The sequence below is a fragment of the Lathyrus oleraceus genome, chromosome 3 (genome assembly GCF_024323335.1).
Source record: "Lathyrus oleraceus cultivar Zhongwan6 chromosome 3, CAAS_Psat_ZW6_1.0, whole genome shotgun sequence".
NCBI lineage: Eukaryota > Viridiplantae > Streptophyta > Magnoliopsida > Fabales > Fabaceae > Lathyrus > Lathyrus oleraceus.
In genome coordinates, this window is record NC_066581.1 from 502087738 (window position 1) to 502108245 (window position 20508).

At 32.9% G+C, this 20508-nt stretch overlaps 1 protein-coding gene across 1 annotated transcript; it reads right to left on the minus strand.

The window, feature by feature from the left end:
• Positions 1 to 8358: 8358 nt before the first annotated feature.
• LOC127128393 (protein trichome birefringence-like 19) lies at positions 8359 to 13852 on the minus strand. Its single transcript, XM_051057648.1, has 2 exons — positions 13241 to 13852; positions 8359 to 9333 (listed from the first exon to the last, which is right to left on the minus strand). The coding sequence occupies exons 1-2, from the start codon at positions 13748 to 13750 to the stop codon at positions 8524 to 8526; spliced, it is 1320 nt and encodes a 439-aa protein (XP_050913605.1). The 5' UTR covers positions 13751 to 13852; the 3' UTR covers positions 8359 to 8523.
• Positions 13853 to 20508: the final 6656 nt, after the last annotated feature.

Below are 20508 nucleotides of genomic sequence, written 5' to 3' on the forward strand. Positions count from 1 at the left end.
TATACTTTGCTCCATTTGCCTTGATCTCGTGTTGTCTGAAGTCCTCTCTATAGAGGCATCATTATTGTGTGTTTAATTGTTGGAATCGAGTAAGTTCAGTTGAACACCACCAAACTTCCATCTCTGATTTCTCTCTTAATGGAATCTAGAGTGGAATTGAGTGGCATAGGAGTGATGTACATCACTTCACCTTTTGAATGGTGCCTGGATCGTGCATTTTAGTTAACATTTGAAACTCTGCATTTTTTGGTCTCCACCGGAGCTCACCGGAGAAGACGGTGGCGCTGGCCACCGTCTGTTTGCTAGATCCAATCTGAGCCACACGATGCATTTTCCAGATTTAATCTCCATGCTCCATTGTTATGACTTTTTCTTGGTATCCATGTGGTTGCATTGACTGTGGACTACACTAGGCGCGCGCTTGTGGATCCTTGGATCTGCCAGCTCAATTAATGAGCTCAGATCCAAGGGCTCGTGCTTTTTCCATTTTTTAATTATGATTTTATTTTCTATTTCATTTTTTAATTACATTTCATTTTCTAAAATCCATATCTCTTTTATTATTGGTCCAAAAAATATGGGACCAATTGCATTATTTCTTTTTTAATTTCTAGTTTCTAAAAATGATTTTTAATATTTTTTATTTTATCATTTGCTATTTTTTTAATAATTTTCTCTTTTCTGGTTATTTTTAATTCATTTTAAATAGTTTTTGATATTCAAAAAATACAAAAATATTTTTCTAACTTCTTTGAATGATGATGGATCTATGAAAAATATTTTCATCAATTTATTAATTGATTTGAGATTTATTTGAGATTTTAGTTCAATTAGGTTATTTTTCTTCATTTTTAATTGATTAAAAATAGTTTCTGACTTTTAAAAATGCTGAAATTTTTTGTCAAACTTTGTTTGACCTTGTTGAACATGGGATAATTCACTTGGACTTTTCAAAGTTGATTTGAAGTGAATTTGAAGTTTGACCTTTCTTTAATATTTTAATTCAAGTTTATTTTCAAATATTAAAAATGCCAAAAATATTTTGTTTATTTCTTGACTTCCAATCTTCATTTCACTTCTGTTTTTTTATGGTTTGACCTTGATCATCCCTATCTTTGGTCAACATTTGTGGATTGGTACATTCCATTTTCACTTAATGCACTTTATTTTCTTCATTTCCATTATCCATCTTCTTCTTCTTCTTCTTTTCTCTTTGATCAATGAGTTAAAGGTTGATAGTTAGCATTGATTAGGGAGGTTTCATCTTTCTTGATTCAAATCTAATTCATCTTGATCAGTTGATCAAGTGAATGGCTTTGCATTAAGGATAGATTGCTTCTTAAATCATGCAAAGGACTTAAACCGATACAAGATCATTCCTCATCTTCTTTGTGGCATGGCAAGTTGTTGGAACTTGGTTCACTAATCAAGACTTCTAACTTGTGTTGTTGCCTACATTATTATTGACCGGCCTCAGATAGTTGTGACTTCTACATAAGTACAATTACGATTGCTTAACATAGCGTTAAATTTGCCTTAAGGCACACTAACCACTAACACTAATCATTAACTATTAACATTTACTTTTTGGCTCTTTACATTTATGAAATTTATTATTCTTGTACATATTATTCATTTGATTTTTCCTTTGCTCACTTGAGCACATGTTTATGTTAATGCAATTTGCCTTTTGCTCACTTGAGCACATAATTGTGTATATATCATTGTGTTTGTGTTTTGTTTTGATTGTTGTGGACCAAATGCAAAGAAATAGACAAATGGACTTAGACTTTAGGACTTTCCCTATGCAAATTTGGAGTTAAAGAGCAACTAGGCCTCATGCCTTTAGAATGCTATAAAAGTCAAAGAGCAACTAGGCAATTGAGCCTTTAGAATTCTATGAGTGTTGAAGAGGACTTTGAAAGGACAAATCTCTAAACTCCTTCTTGTTCATTCTTTGTTTGTTTGATAGAACTTTTTGATATGTGTGTTCTTGTGCTAGGAATTCCAACATTGAGCCAAATTGAAGAACCATTGCCATAAGCTTCTAAGAGAGAGAGATCCAAGATCCATTGGGGATCTCCTAAGGAGCTTGTTTGATTGTGTTGCTTGCTTGAGCTTACTATTATCTTTCTTGCATATTCCAAAGGATGGGAGCTACTTGGATCATCAATATGATCTCAAGAGAGGAACTCCATTTGTGGTCTTACTTCTTATCCCTTATCTCTTGTATGATTAGAACTTTAGCCATTCTTCTTCTTCCCTCCACTCTAACCCAAGCCAAAACATTTGTGCAAACATTTAACACTTGTTTTCAAACATTAGAAACATAAGCCTTATGCTTATTGATTTCCAAACTTTTTCATAACACTTATTTTGAATTGAACTTCTAAGCCAACTTTGACCATATTTTGTATATACTTTTCATTAGTAAATATAACCCATTCAAATGCTTTTGTGGTTTCAACGGCCACCTCTTATCAAAAACTTTTTTTTAACCTTTAGCTATTAGGTTTGAGTTATCCTTGAGGTAGATATAATACTCACGTATATCCTTAGTGATGGACAATGAGTCTTCCATGCTTATTATAGGGTTAACCCCTCACTAGCATGTTGAAGCTATCCTCACATGGTGGATTTGTGGTTTTAGGTTGAGTTTTCTCCCTTGGATAACAAAAGACATTAAGGCTTTTGGACCAATCAATTCACCAACTTGTTTTGAAATTTTTTACCCTGAACTACGAGGTTTTGATCCTAATCTTTTTTTAAGATGGTACGTAGGCAATGGGTTTCATCCATTCAAACACAAAAATGTAAATAAACTTGTATATTCTTTCCTCATCTCTTCAATCATGTTTGCACAAATAAATTTTTCACAGAATACCAACCTTAAACAAATATGAGAAGGGCTCCCTAGGAGTACATAGGATGTTTTGGGTGCTTAAAACCTTCCCATTGCATAACCAACCCCCTTACCCAGATCTCTGACATTTTTACTAGTTTTTGATTTGATAAAACTTTTAGGTTTTTGTTCGCTTTCTAACCATTCCTTTGGATAAATAGAAGTGCGGTGGTGACTCGACTTGTATGGTTTACCTTAGATTTAGTCAATATCTCTAATGGTAACGAATACCCTGCTACAATGATCCTTTAAGAACTAGATCAACTTTCAGAGATGATAACTGCATTCTAGGGTTTATTTCCTTGATTGAACCAACTTCTGTAGATAAGGATTTATCAGATGATGGATGGATTATGGTCATGCAGGAAAAACTGAACCAGCTCTAGAGGAATGATGTTTGAGATCTGGTTCCAATACCAAATCAGAAGAACATCATTGGAACAAAGTGGTTGTTCAGAAACAAACTGAACTAGCAAGGAGAAGTGGTAAGGAATAAGTCTCGACTGGTAGCTCAAGGCTACAGTCAGTAGGAATGTATAGATTTATCTGAAACCTTTTCCCTTGTGGCAAGGTTAGAAGCAATCATACTTCTTCTCTCTTATGTTGTCAATCATGACATTATTCTTTATTAAATGGATGTTAAGTATGTCAAACAACCATCTGTGTTTGAGGACTCAATCCACCCAAATTTTGTGTTTAAACTTAAGAAATCACTCTATGGACTCAAACAAGATCTTAGAGCTTGGTTGAGAGATTGAGTAATTTCCTATTGGAAAATAGCTTTGAAAATGGCCAAGTTGACACTACACTATTCAGATAGACCCTGAACAAGGAAATCTTAATTGTTCGGATTTATGTTGATGATATAATATTTAATGCCTCTTTGTGAAAAGACTTCTCTAAGACCATGCAGGATGAGTTCGAAATGAGCATGATGGAAGAATTGAAATTCTTCCTAGGAATCCAAATCAATCAAGGCAAAGAGGGAACTTATGTTCATCAGTCCAAATATACAAAGGAGGTTATGAAGAAGTTTAATCTTAAATATTGCAAGATTATGGCAAATCCTATGCACCCTACCTGTAGCTTGAACATGGTGGAAAGAAACTCCAAAGTGGATCAAAATCTGTTCAGATGTATGATTGGTTCTTTACTTTGCCTAACTACTACTAGGCATGATATTTTATTTAGCATATGTTTGTGTGAAAGATTCCAATCAGATCCTAGATAAACTCATTTAACTATTGTTAAGAGAATCTTCAACTATCTAAAAGTAATAATAAATATGGATTTTGTGATGCTGACTATGTTGGGGATAGAATTGAAAGAAAATCCACTGGTGGAAACTGTCAATTGATAAGTGAAACTTAATATCCTGGGCTAGTAAGAGATAAGCAACTATTGCTCTCTCTACAGCAGAAGCAGAATACATCTCTACTGCTAAGTGTTGCACATAGCTACTTTGGATGAAATATCAGTTAGAGGATTATCAGATTTCTGGAAATGGTATTCCTACCCACTGTGATAATACTGCTGCAATTTGTCTAACAAAGAATCCATTTCAACACTCAAGAACCAAGCATATTGAGAGTAAATACCATTTCATAAGAGACTATGTTCATAAGGGAGTTATAGATATTAATTTCATTGATATTGCTCATCAATGGTCTGACATATTTACAAAACCCTTAGCTATTGAAAGGTTTGATTTCATCAAGAAGAATGTGAATATAGTCTATGTTGAAGAATAATGCTTGTGTCTGGTCAGAGTATCAAAGTCTGATAATTTTTCAGAAGTAGCTTCAATCAGAGGTTGGGAAACTGCCTCTGATGAAAAGTGACTTCTGAAAAATTATCAGACTTTGAGACTTTGGAGATGGATTATTTGCCTCATATTACATTCACATGCTGGATAATTATCTTTCACAATAGCTCTTTGGGTAGTGATGTGAAACTTCTTAATTTCTTGTGAACTTGCCCATCTGTCATCACCTCATGTTTGCATACTTGTTTATTTGTTTTTATTGTTTTGTTTTCTAAAGATAACATTTGAGTGGTCTTAAAGAAACGACTATTGTCTTAAATCTTTCTGAAAAATAATTTTCAATATCTTTTTGTTTATTTGTATACTTTCTTTCTTGAGTTATTTCCTATCTAAGATGCCTTATAGATCTAACCTTGGTATGGAAAACCACTTAGCTGTCATCATTGAAGGATAAGTTAATTTTAAAGAGATGACGACTCATGGCTTTGATCTTTAAAGTAATATATCCCATAGTGGGTGGTATAATTTCTTTGATATGCTTTATGGTCCTACTTACGCTAACTTGATCAAGGATTTTTAGGAAAATGTTTCCACTCAAGATTTAAATCTAGAATCTTCTATTATTTTTGTTGTATCTGGAGTTCCTATCACCATCACCCACACATTTATTGATAATGCAATAGAATGTGAGGAAGAAGGCGCGGTTCTCGATATCCTCTTTTAGGAATCTCATTTGTCTCCTCATCTTATCTTTGGTGATCACTCCAACCTATCCAAAGTTTCAAATCTCAATTCCAAGACATTAGTCTAGTATCATCTGCTGATCTCAAACTTCCTGCCAATGAACAATGATCTAACTTCTTTGAATATTAATGAAATATCTTTTATGTTGCTTCTCAACTCAGATCTGAAGATTAACCTCCCTCAAGTTATGTTTGAATATATGAAAATGACTCTCACTTGCTTTAAAGAGGGAAAGTGATGCTTCATTCCTTATGGAAGGGTTCTCTCTGAAATCTTCGTTCAACAAGGAGTTGAGATAACTATGATAGAGGTTTTAACTAATGTCTAGGGAGATAAGTTAAAGCTTATAGAAGCTCTAAAAACTATTGACCCTTTTAAGGTCAAAGTGGTCTCTGTGGATGGATCTTCTTCTTCTTCTGCTTAACTATTTTTATTTTATTTTTGTGTTTTATCTTTGTAGCTTTTTATTCTTTTTAATAAAAAAAATTATTTATTTCATGTCTTTATTCTTCTTATTTCTTTTGCTGACTGATTTATAAGCATAATCATATTCGAAGGATCTCAAAGGCAGTTTGTGACAATTGGAAAAGAAATTGAAACTTTATTCATAAGACATTACAAATATCAGTTCCTAAACACTATTACATATGTCTTCAGCATGAATCTTATTGGGTTTTTTCCCTTGTAAGTCTCCAGAAAAGTCTTCTAGTTTTCATCCCACTCCTCATCAGCTGCTAGAATCAGCTCTCCTCAATAACTCTACCAGTTATGCTTTCCTCATCTGCTGGTGTGATTATCTGAGTCCTTGCTAATTCCTTGGCTTTCTTCTTCTTTCTCTCTTCCCTTGCATCCTTTCTAATTGATTTTAGAATCTCTTTAGCAAAGTCTCGCTTATCTTCCTTGAATGTATTTTTCTTGCCCATTCTTGTGAGTCTCTAGAGTTGTGTGATTTTGTGTTGGTTCTGCATCGGTTTTTATAGGGGGTTTGGATTAAAATATCCTCTCTCTTGAAGACTGTGTTCTTTGAGTTTTATGCCTTTGAGCTTATTGTTTCTTGGAAACCATGTTATCAAAGTCTACCTTTGACCATCTTGAAAACGACGATTCATATGTTTATCTGTCATCAGTATATGAATTTATTATCCTTTTGTTGATGACAACAGGGGGATAAAATTCATGGGATTATTTAAGAAGGTTAAAAGTATTTTGTAATGCTCTTAAATACATTTGTTTGTCATCATAAAAAAGGTGGAGATTGTTTAAAAATGATTGTTCATACTCTTTAGGTTTTGATGATAATAGAGTATTTAGAGAATAAATGGGTATACTAACATATGTTCAAGTGTGCAAGATCACAAGCTAAGAATTCAACATGAATTAATCCTATTGAAAGCATATGTGAAATAGCAATGTTACTCATATTCTGAATGATCAGAATCTGTTAACTCTGAACGTGTTCATCAGCATCTGAAGGTTCAGACTCTGGTATATTGTTTCAGCCTCTGGTGACAGCTCAAACCCTGAAGGCATAAGGAGCGTCTGATTCGTACTCTGCACCAAAGCTGACTAGTCTTGTCAAGGCGACAATTTTCTGGACAGAGTCAACTAGGGTTTGTTTTTTCAAGGCTCAAGGTTGGTGATGTGACCTCTTCGGTCTGATATACCTTTTGGTAGATACCTAGATATTCGAAAGGAGATATAAACAATGTTATTATTAAGTGGACAACACTTCTGACAGGATAAAACTCGCCAACGTCTCTCTTGGTATACTTGTTCACTAAGTTTGTTGTTGTTTAAACTCTCCAATGACTTTTTCTCTACCTCTATAAAAGGAAGCTGAAGATTCAAAGGAAGGTTACAACATTACAACGCATTGAAAGATCTTGGCATAACTCTGAGCTGTTATTTTTATAACTATTATTGCATTAAGATCTTAAGATTTCTTATCTCTGATTATCTTAGAAATCTTAGAAAGGTTAATATCGTTTGTGATTGTTGCACAACTGTTATAGTTATGATTGTGTATCAAAGTATAGTAGTTACCTTTTCTACTAAACTATTTGTTTAAAGTAGAAGAAGTCTCTTGCTTGCGTTCTTGAGCATTGAAGTCTCTTGTTTGTGTACTTGAGAAAAGGAAGTCTCTTTCTAGGTTGATTGAGCAGAAGTATCTTACAAGGTTTCTTGAGTAGAAGTCTCTTTCTAGGTTGATTAAGCATTGAAGGCTCTTGCAAGTGGGCTTGAGCATGTTGTAATCTGTTTGGTTATAGTGAAAAGCTCTTATTGAGGCAGGGGGCTGAACTACTCTCAGTTGAGGAGAGTAACCATGATAATCTTTGTGTGTTTATTGTCTTTACTTCTGAACACTTTATTTCCATTGTTGTTACTAACTCTGATATCAGACTCTGAACATGGTTCAAATTGTGAAGTTCTGAAATCATAAGTGAAACGATTTTTTGGCATACACAATTCAACCCCTTCCCCTTCTTGTGTATTTTTTTCACCTTCATTGTCATGGTTTAATTTGTATACATAGCTTCATCGCTACTAGATAAAGAAGAGGCCATCTATCAAGACATAAGCATCAACAACAATAAAAATCAACAACAACAACAACAAGCATCATCTTCAACAATAAGCATCAACAACAACAAGCATCAATAACAACAATAAGCATCAACAATATATATATATATATATATATATATATATATATATATATATATATATATATATATATATATATATGAATTTAAAAATATTACCGCAATCTTTTAAATAATTGTAGTGTCGTTATATGTGATTTTTATAGTAGTACGACAAAAAGTTAAACTCAAATATTTAAAATAGATTTTCTCCATCGAAATTGAGAGGGAAAGATCTCCATGTATATACATTATATTGTCATGCGTAGTCATAATATTACTTTACTAAATCTTTGCACAAATAATTATTAGCAACAAAATATTTATTAACAATAAAAAAACTCCCTATTATTGAAAACATCAATCAAATATAATGATTTACAAAACATGTTTGCATGATCATAGCTTAAAATTACAAAGCCAGATACCATATAAAATTGAAAAATATTAAAGAAAAACAAATTAACTTCTCAATTAGTTTTCAAATGAAGTCTTCTTTCTTCTGCAGATCTCACCCCTTCCATCTTCAACATATCCAACAAAAAATCACTCCAAGTATCGATCGGACCCGGCAAACACCAATGAACACAATCATTATACAACGTAACATTTTCATTCGGCCAATGTCCAAATCTACTAGGATGACCATCTGGTCTCAACATTGTAGCTTGTGTCACATCATATAACCTAAATTTCTTCCCTCTCCTTCTCCCTTCCTTTTCCGCAACCTTAAATTCCTCTAATTGAATCATATAAAACTCCAAACCAACACCTTCCAATTCTGTCTCATTGCTCCTAAATGGTTTTCTCCTAACACAATCTCCACCTTGGTTCCATATCCCATTCTCAAAATGTGAGGGTGAGAATGTTCTAAGAAATGTTATGCCTTTGAAGTTTTTTAGATTGTTTATAGCTTTAAAAGCGGTTCTAAACGCTCGTCTATAACCATGATACATTGTTAAATCGGGAACGTTTTCTAGAAGACAATAATGACATCCAACGATTTTTTGGTTTTCGTGGAAAACCATTGATCTTGTGAACCAATGTCCTCCGTTGAGGATGACATAGTCGAAATCTTCTATCTGGGTTATCCAATTTTCATCTGGCTCATCAATGTAGAGATTGAAGAGACCAGTTGAAGTTGGACCCTTTTGATCTGATTCTTTTGATCTTACCAAATGGGGTGTCCAAAATGAAGATAGTGTGAAATTGTATGTTGGATAGTTCCATACCATGAAATAATCATTTTCTCTATGTGATACAACTATGGGCCATTCCACCTGAAAAATAATAAAAAAGAATATTAAATAAAATATTCAACTTTGTATTAATAATAACCATAATAATAAAATAGTAAATAAAAAAATTCAAAAATTGTACAACATAGTTCAACTTGGAATGCTGATATTGTTGAGATGTGTATTTTTTTTAGTGTAAACTTATAAAATTTGTGTGTGAAATTATAATAGTATTTATGGGTTAATGTAATATGAATATTTTATTTTTAAAAAATCAAAAATCAACATTTATCATTTGTAGTTCTTTTATTTATAAAATAAACAAAAAATATAAAAATAAATATAATATTTTATTAAATTTTATTAAAAATAATTAAATTTATATTTAGACTGAATATATATTAAACATCTGATATTTATTAATTGTCTACCAAAAAATACTATGAAAAATAGAGTAAATATGTCAATGATTAACACAGATATGTTTGATGACTAAAAGTAGAACTTATTTAAAATTTATTTAATTATTTTTAATGCTAATACTTTGTCATTTTATAATAATGAGATAATATGAACTTCAATCATGTAGGTTAAGTTTGAGTCGAGTTTATTTATAAATTTTTATTCATTTAATAATCACAAATAATTTGGATGAATTTGTTTATTAGATTTTAGCTATATGCTATAGAATTTATGTTGACTTTGTAGAAAAATAAAATTTCTCAAATTTGAAAAACTAAAAACTAAAAAAAAAATTCCAACTTTCTTTTTTTAATAAAAAATGATAGTAAGTTTTAAATTAATATTTATTTAAAGTAGTCCTATCTTTCCCCAAACTAGGTACTATACCATCTTGAAACTCGAACTTGAAATAATCTACTTTATTATTTTAAAGTATTTCATGAGTAAAATAACCTTTATAACCATTCCTTTTAGTCTACTTTATTTAGTTTTAAAAGATCAACTTTATTTTTTAAACCATGTTTTTCTGTTCCAAAGTGAAAAAGAAAAAGAAACCATGCATGCATGTTACAAACTTTGAGAATCCAGCACATGATGGATATTGTTTACATGTGATATTTTCCATATAAGACACAAAATGATGACTAATCTCATTAATAATGCTTTCAATAATACATCTAAATAAAATAATTGAGTGGTCCCTTTCATGTCTTATCTTAGATTCCTTTCAAACTATTACTAACAATAATTATTTCGACTGTTTATTTTAATTTTCTTCCATGCAAATTAATAGTATTGCATTTATTAAATATTGAAAACAATGACTAGCTAGCTATAGATACACAAAGGATATTACTTTTTTTCTTCTTTGAGAAATGTGACATTTCAACCAATTATAATGTTTTGGTTTAGATATAGCTTTAACATTAATTGTTGAAACCTCTAGGCCAATTTTAGAACTATTCTTTTATTAAATTTCAAACTACAATTATTTATAGCTAATAAAAATAATTAGGCTAAATTTAAAATTTATCACAATTAAATTATAATTAAATAAAATTTTATAACAATCAATCAACCATCTTGTGTTTTATTTACCTTTATTTAAAATATTAATTTAATGTCTCAATTCTCAACCATTCTATTTTGTGGTTTGGTATTATATGTAAAATTCCAGACTTAGGTGCAAGTTTAGGTATAAAATTCAAAGAGGAGGCCAATTAAAATATTATTATCTCCTAACTACTGTCATTAGGCCATATAAATTAGTCCACTTTGTAAATATTTATAAATAAAATCTTTTGGTCACTAAAAATCTAAATCTTCAATATCTTATTCGTCTAAATTTTTTTAACTAAAAGATTTACTATCATTGCACTATTTTATACTCTTTAATCTAAATAAAAAATAATTATTAAATTTATTAAATAATAATATGTATATTGATACAAATATATTTGATTATTCAATAAATTTAAAATAATATCTCCTTATAATCAAAAATAAGATATTAGAGATAGGGTGGTAAAACGGAAGATATCAGAGATAGGGGTGGTAAAATGGGGCTGAATATGTTCGTTTTGTCTGCACTTTAGCGCAAGACAGGTCAAAGATTTAGGTCATCGCCTTTTAATGTGTCAGGACAGGTCAAAGATTTAGGTCATCGCCTTTTAATGTGTCTGTCGTTCCGTCTTGTTTTCTTCGCGGTCTTTTGCGAGCACAAGCATTTACATAATTTCTAATGTGCAGACTTTTTTTAACCTACTCTCTATTTTTTCGGGACAAACCTCGATTTTAAACTCGCATTCTCAAATATATCAGTCTTATCCCACTCTAATTTTTTGTCGGAATTTTGCAAAATGGATCTAAATTGGGAGGCATGTCTATGTCACCCCTAAATAGAGGTAAGAGAGAGTACATTTTGAAAGTTTTAACTCAAATGTGAATTTCTTTATAAAACTAGTAATTTTAATATGGTTAAAATTTGATTGATTAGATGGTAGGGACATGGAGAATAAAGTCAAATAAAATTAATGTGATGGCCCAAATTATCATGAAAAATCTAAGATTCGATTCCAATGGTATACTACATATGAACATGGTTGATACTTTTTATACATGTTACTTTCAATTTACCTAATGTTTTGATGAGATAATGGGCTTAGGTGAACCATACATGACATTAGAAAGATGGCAAAATAGGTCTAATCCAACAATAGGAAAGACAATGACTTTTGTAGCAAACCCATTACAGCTGTTTTTTATAGAAATTATTTTGTTACACCTAGGCCCTAGCTATTTTTGTTTACATCTTATCCCTATGTTTTCACATGAATGGTACAAATCAGAAAGATATGTATTTTTAATTAATAAAAAATATATTTTCCAATTTTTTAAATATAAAATATAATGCAAAATTAGAGATTTAAAATATACATTTAAGTTAATTGATCAAATAATATAAGTTTAGATTCATTGAAACTTTGGATGAATAGTAACTAATGATGACTTTTCTCTAACTTTGAAATCCCACTTTACAAACTTAGAATTAAATATTCATTTTTATTTTTATAGGATAGAGTGAGACGAATTGTTTATCAATTTGATAAATTTGAGGTCCATATCTAGCAAATTTATAAAAAAAAAAACAGTAAAAAAACTTAAATCATTTCTTTATATTTACTTTTAGTTAAATTTTCGTTATCTTAACTGTTTAAGTTAAACAAAATATATACTAAAATAAATAAATGAAACTTTTCTAAAAATAGTTAAGAAAACGTAGGAAATTAATACACAATTTAAAAATAAAAGAAATAAGCAGACACCATAAATAAAAAATTATCAGCCCTGAATTTTTGGAAAAGATAAAGACTTTTATGTTAGCAAATCTAAGTTTAAATAATTTAAAGAAGTTGAAATCAATTTCATTAAAATTCTATTTAAAGAGAGATAAATATAAAAATACTATTCTTTAGTGATTAAAAAATCTAAGAAGAAGAATCATATAAATTCACTCAAAACTTTGAGTTAATAATTTAATTTAGTTATATGAATATGAATCTTTTTAGAGGTATTTTTTCAAAAAATTTAACTTAAAAAATATTTTATAAAATAATTAATTATTTTAATTTTCAAAATATCAAATAAACACATTTTTTTTAATTTTTTTTTACTATTTTAAAGTCTTAAAGAGTCCCTCTAATACATTCGTTAGCATTTTCATATGAATATTAGTTGTTGATCTAAAAATCAATTTTCAAGAATAATATTTTATTTACTATATTTTTTTTCATAATGTAATAATATTAAATAAAATATTTATAAATTAAAAATTTTAAAAATTAAAAAATAAAATTTTATTAACATGATTTTTACAAAACTATATTTTAGAATTTCAATAAAACTGGGTCAAAATTAATTTTCTAAAACTCACCAAAAATTTAAAAATCTAAAGAAACAAAAACAGAGCAAGAGAAAGAAGACATACCCTGGACAGAAGACAAATCATAGACTGCATCTGATTCCTCCCAACAGAATCCCCAACAAACGCCATAGATTTCCCTCTCACAATCTCCAAAAACTGAAACGGATTAAACACCGGCAACTCACACCCGAACGGCCTCCACTTCCATTTCAAAAACTCCGAGTCCGGCCTCCCATACTTCATGCAATTCTGATGTTCATGAATAGCCCAGCACGTTTCGTTCGTGTAATACGGCGCTTTCGGGTTCGCCACCCATTCGCCATTGAAGATGTCGCATTTTTTAATGGAACTTGATGGCAAACTTGAGGACTCGTTTAAGTCATCAAAGGCTGAGGAGGGTTGTTGTTTGATTTGTTTGATGTTTTTCATGGTGGATGAGTAGCGGAAGAGTGGGTAGGAAAGTGGGGTGATGGTGAAGACAAGGATTGCGAAGATGGCTAGGAGGGTTACTTTGGGGATCATTTGTTTTGGTGTGTTTTTGCCAAAGAGAAGTTCCATTGCTTGGAACTTCATTTGGAGAGGAAAAGGGTTGTGAGTTGGGAGTGATGAGGACTTGAGGAGGTTTTGGTTTTATATATGATTGAGCTATCAAATGTTTGTTGATAATATATTTTAGGTTATATAGTAATAAGGACTAATTTGGCTACTTATGTGTAATACATTTCAATTATTTTATTACTAAGTTTTTGATTATTTCCACATGCATGATGGTGTATTTGAATATTTGGATTTTGTTATTTCTTTATCATGTGACACATCATGCTTGGTGTAGTTTGATATAAGAGTGGATTTTGTTTGAAATATTATGGAATTGACAAGTGAATTAGATTGAAAAGGAGAAAACAATGTGGTTTAACTTGTTTTTGTTTTAACTCGTTTGTGGTTAAAATGGAAAGACTAAAAAGTTTGAGTCAAATAAATAAGAGTGTTAAGAGTTTTAGGTGTAATATGTAATTTAAAGATATATTTATAAGTCAAGTACTTTCTATTTTAAAACTAAAGAAAATGAATGATTTCACTCCGATTATAATGCCAACGTAATAAAGAATGATATGAAAATTGGGAGATTTATTCCTCGGTTTAAAAATAATTGAGGGATTGGTTTAAATGATCATGGATTCGAACTTCAATGTTAATTTTTTTATATTTTGCAAACTAGCATCATATACCTCTTGGTTTTATAATAAAATTGAGGGATAATATATATATATATATATATATATATATATATATATATATATATATATATATATATATATATATATATATATATATATATATATATATATATATATATATATATTAAATACTCATGATATTTTTTTCATGAAAAATGAATAAATTAATTTGTTTACACAGAATATTAAAGTAAAAATGTTGTTCTTCATCATCATCGCTGTCAGTGAAGAACAAATATTGGATATCTTGATAAAAAACAATTGTTGGGGATCCTCGTGTTGGTTGGGATTTCGACACACATAAATGTTAGGAATTAGTCATAGGATTCAAAGAAATATTCTAAAGAATAATATGTTGACTTTGACAAACAGATTAATGAGAATATTTCGACGAAGGAAGTTGTGGTCTAGGACTTAGAAATATTTTGGCCTAGATCGGAGTTCGACGAAGTTTACCTGGAGTAGCGTTCGACGCAGTATAAATTCAAATTTGAGGATAATAACTGTTTTTTGGCCTTATCCGTTTCTTGAAGACACATGGAGAGTTTTGAGCAACGGAATGCATTCAAATCGAAGACATGACATCTTCTGGAGAAGAGACCGTTGAATAGCGGTTATTTTCGATTTAATATAACTAGGACACTTAATGATTAGGAAATGTGTGTTCAACCTTGTACAAAAACTCTAAATTTACTCAAAGTACATGTGCGTGAGAAACGAGTGTTCCTAAGTGAAAATGTACGTATGAATACCAGATTCTATACTTTTAACCAAGTCATTTAAGATTGTGTCATTTACATTTACTACAATTTACTTTAAATCCAATTTTAATATTTAAGATTTCGTCATTTAATTTGAAGTCATTTACTTTGCAAGCCTTTACTTATGCATTTTGTTAAAGAATTGCAATATTCCTTTTAACAATTTTGAAGAACATTGTCGAAATGTTCATAATTAACAAACTCATAAACAAAATAACAACACATGTCCTAAGATCAATCTAGTCGATCCTGTAAGTAACCAAAGATATCTAAATTTGGAAGACTATCACTTATTTACTAATTTCGACGGTAAACAAATTGGCACGCTCAATGGGACAACTGTTGTTAGATAGGATTTGTGAAAAATATTTATAAGTTCTTCATTTCTAATTTCCTTTAACTTTGTCGCATGAGATTAAGGAGTGGTAAAATAATCACTGATAACGAAGCGATACAAACAAAGAGATACGTAAGAAGGATGGCGAATCCGCCAAATAATAATGGAGAAACTACAGCCTCAATATATGTGTCCGAAGCAATTCCATCCATGGAGAGTACGACGACCATATCTTCGAATGCTCACAGTGGACAAATTTTATCTCCTATGAGGATGCAGGGTCAACACATGACCCCTCCTCCAGTAGGATCAAGCGTATTCAGGCCCTATGTGATTAGACTTAGAATGCCATTAAATGGTCGAGAACAACCATATGGCATATGCTAACTTCGATGATGCCAAGTTTACATAATACGACCACAACATTCGCTAACCCCGCGGTGAATACGTTTTCACTTGTGCAAGGGTCTGAATCTTCCGTTAATAATATAGATCAAATCAATCTGCCACTAGGGATGGGGTTTGCCTCCCAACAAATGTCCAATGTCACTACAAACTCTACAGCAGTTTTAAGGTAGCAAATGGAAGGAACAACTATGATATGGTCCATATGTTTGCCCAATAAATGGGCATAATATTCAATCCCTTGATTCAAAATATCACTCCAACAAACCAACAGATGGCGACACAGATGACGGGAATAGCAGATTTCTTTGGAGTTCCACAAGTGCCTCGACAACTTCGAATGGAACAGGTATTGGAAAACCAAGGAGCAATCTTTGAAGAGGACCCTACCATTAACCAAGCCCGTCAAAATTCACCCCGGATAGACGTGTAAAATCAGGGGGTTGGAGTAGAACCCCCGAGGAACGAACAATAAATGCTGGGAGAAAGGGAACCAAGGGTGGTAATGATCAACAAGAATCAAAATGCTGACGAAGTCATACATCAGGTTCAATATGATGGTATGGTAGGAGATAACAATTTGGTTTCCATGGTCGAAAGGATTTTGGCGCGAAATGGGGTGAATGTTGGCCTTCATAGGCAAATATATAGTTCCCTATTGTTTGATTATATCTTGCAAACTGAATTGCCTAGGGGATTAAAAGTCCCAAAATTTACAAAATTTACAGGAGATACTAGTGAATCGACTGTCAAACATGTGGCGAGATATCTAATCGAAGCAGGAGACCTTGCAAATAACGAAAACTTAAGGATAAAATACTTCCCTAGTTCGCCCACTAAAAAATCCTTCACATGGTTCACTACACTCCCAACAAGTTCAATTCATGATTGGAATCGTCTAGAAAGATTGTTCCATGAACAATTTTATATGGGCCAGTTGAAGATCATCCTGAAAGAATTGGCTAGTATTAAGCATAAATTTTCAGATCCAATTGACGACTACCTTAATAGGTTTCGTATGTTAAAGGCAAGGTGTTTCACACAGGTTCCTGAACATGAATTGGTCGAAATGGCCGTTGGTGGTTTAGATTATTCCATTAGAAAGAAATTAAACACTTAATATTTGAGGATATGGCTCAGTTGGTCGATAGAGTTTGATAGGTAGAACGTTTGAAGGCTGAAAAGGCCAGAGCAACTAAGAATAATATGAGAGAAATGGTAGCGTATGTCGACATAGATGAAGATGATCAGGAAACGGATAGTGACCCTTTAGGTATCAACGAAAGCGAAATCAACTTGGCCGAACTAAAACAAGGGTCACCCTATTCTTGCAAGGTTCTTGCACCTTCAAATGGGAAAAATCCCTTCAAACTGGAAAAGAATGATAAATTCCTTAAGAAGACATACACCTTCGATGTCACCAAGTGTGAAAAAAATTTCGACTTGCTAGTCAAAGATGGCCAAATGATAGTGCCTCCTGGTGCTAAAATACCTCCGCTAGAACAACGAAAGAAGCGAGGTTTTTGTAAATATCATAATTTTATAGGCCACAAAACCTCACAATGTTTTATTTTTAGGGATTTGGTGTAGAATGCTATTAAGGACGAAAGGTTAAGATTTTGGGACAAGACGAAGTTCCAAATGAAGATCGACTCAGACCCCCTCCAGGTGGCAGATGCCAACTATACTGAATGGACCATTATCAACATGGTCGAAGAATCTAAAGGTTGTAACAAAAACACCAAGATGATCGAAGCCACAGAGGGTTTCAAGAAGGAGAATGACAAGACTAAGGCTACTAAGGGCCTTAGGAAAAAATTGGAGAAGCTGAAGATCACTGATGGCACCAATCTTGAAGTAAACATGATCGAGGTGAGCAGAGAGAAGGAAACTGACAAAAGAGAATGCTCGAAAAATAAAAGATCAAGTGAGGGTGGCTTACCCCAAGAGTGATAAAAGCCTAGTGGAGTTCCTCCACCGCTTCTAGAAAAAGAAGTTTGAGGTCATGTTGTCCCTAGGTGCAATTCAGTTTTCAACAAGAAAGCTGCTAAAAACATCGAGAGAGTTCGAATAGGCAATCACAGAAGGAATTGGAGAGACACTCACAATCACTTCACTTTCTAAAAAAAGGAGTCCCTCGAAGGATAGAGCAAGGAGGTCCAAGTCTTCAGCCAAATAGGCCAGCTACCTTCAAACCAACTGCTGATGCACCCTAGAGAAAAATGGGTAAGGCCTGCTAAAAAGAGAGAAAGAGACCAGGAGAAGTGGCAAAGTTTTGAGGTTGGTCGAGGCTCTTTGATGACCTATCAAAGGGAGTTTCAAGTATAAAAACAAAAATCTTATAGATCTGAAAACTACAAGGGTAAGAATCGCATGTCTAGCTCACAATGGCGAAGGCAACAAAGGAGGATAAAGGCGGAGAAAGAGGCAAGTGCAAAGGAAATGGTTGAATCTAGTTCCAACCAGCCTCTAGAGAAAAACAAAGGTGAAGAAAAAAGGCCAGTGGGGACAAAGTTGTTCCTTGCTAGAAAAGAAGAACCTAAGGGCAAGTCAGAGTTGCCATCGGCTGACGATGCCATGATAACTGACAACTTCGATACATAATTTGAGCCTTCTTTGGATATCAATTAGAATGTAGTATCGGTGTTTCCTGTGGAGTTTGATCAAGTCACATAAGTGGAGGAGTCTGTAGAGTTTATGGAAGCTGAAATGGCCAAACATAGACTAGTATGTTACTATGTAATGAATAACGATTGTGTCGAAGAGAAAAATGCCTTCTTCAAAAGGCCATACGAAGCAATAAGAAGTCATCTTAAACCTCTTTTCATTAGAGGAAAGGTAGAAAATATGGGAATTAATAAGATCCTGGTGGACAATGGTGTGACACTGAACCTAATGTCGCGCTTTATGTTGTAGATAGTGGGAAAGTTCGACACAGACCTAAAGCCCCATAACATGGTCTTGTCAAATTATGAAGGAAAGATTGGACGTACCTTAGGGGTGATCCACGTAGATTTAATAATTGGAACCATTACGAGGCCAACCATGTTCATGGTTATTGCCTCGAAAGCTAATTGCAACATGCTCCTGGGTTGTGAGTTGATACACGACATTGGAGTAGTACCATCTTCGATGCATCAAAGGATTGCTATATGGAGAAGTGATGGTATAGTGGAAAACATTGAAGCAGATCAGAGTTATTTTATGGATGAAGTGAACCACGTGGATAGGCGTAATTTCGACAGGAATTTGGGAAACATTGTCCCTTGTAGACCTGCTAATTTCGCATTCGACCCCAATGATGCAACATACTATTCCTTTCATCTACATCCAACTTAGGGGTTTCAGTGGGATATAGAGGTTGTAGGAGAAGACCTCTAGTTCAAAGGAACGTCATACATCCATCCAACTGGTTGGGGAGATGAATTTGGTGATTATGTCTGAATCCAAAACATTGGAAAAGATTTTGGCTTATATAGCCGAGAACAGATTAAGAGCGACCTTAGAGGCCGAAGTTAAATACATGATTATTGAAGCCAAAGGAGCTAATGTGCACCTAGAGGGGCCTTACATAGATTTCGAACAAGAGCTGCCTGATAAGGAGCAACACGAAGTGAAAAGCTAGAGGCTCAACACCATCTATGACGAAGAGCCTTTGGGATTCGAAAGGGACCCACTGGAACCCAACATAAAAATACTAGCGCAAGATCCTTTAAAAGAAATTGACTTAGGCGAAGGAACAATAAAAAGACCAACATACATAAGTGTCAACCTTGGACTAGAACTTAGAGTCAAAGTGATCCAGCTTTTGAAGGAGTATAAAGACTACTTCGCTTGGGATTACAAAGAGATGTCTGGATTAAGTAAGGAATTGGTGGAGCTGAAATTGCCAAGCAAACCTAGAAGGAAGCCAATTAAGTAGACTCGAAGACGATTTGTGCCATAAATCTTGTCGAAGATCAAGCAAGAGGTCGAGAGACTTCTTAAGTGTGAGTTCATTCGTGCAATGAGGTATGTCGAGTGGATTGCTAACATAGTTCCAGTCATTAAAAAGAATGGGACTTTGAGGGTTTGCATATATTTCGGGGATCTGAATGTTGCAACCCCAAAGGACGAATATCCAATGCTTGTGGCAGAGATGCTTGTCGACTCCGTTGCAGGCTATGAGTATCTTAGTATGCTCGATGGATACTCTGGATACAATCAAATTTTTATTGCTGAGGAAGATGTGCCGAAAATGGCATTTCGATGCCCTGGAGCCTTAGACACCTACGAACGGGTAGTGATGCCTTTTGGTTTAAAAATGATGGGGAAACCTATCAAAGAGCAATGAACTCCATTTTTCATGATTTTATAGAAACATTTATGCAGATTCATATTGATGATATCGTTGTTAAGTCTGTGTCAGGAAAGAACCACGTAGATCATCTTCGACAGTCATTCAAAAGGACTAGGAAGCATGGTCTGAAGATGAATCCTCTTAAATATGCATTATATGTGCATGCTGGAGATTTCTTAGACTTTGTGGTTCACAAGAAGGGTATCGAAATAAACCAGAATAAGACCAAGTCCATTGTAAGACCCCAATTT

Bases quoted from the DNA above. Each gene is read 5' to 3' on its own strand.
- LOC127128393 (XM_051057648.1), bottom strand. From the start codon at position 13,750: ATGAAGTTCCAAGCAATGGAACTTCTCTTTGGCAAAAACACACCAAAA. The intron at 9,334-13,240 runs GTATGTCTTCTT...ATTATTTTTCAG, and splicing joins TGATTTGTCTTCTGTCCAGG to GTGGAATGGCCCATAGTTGT.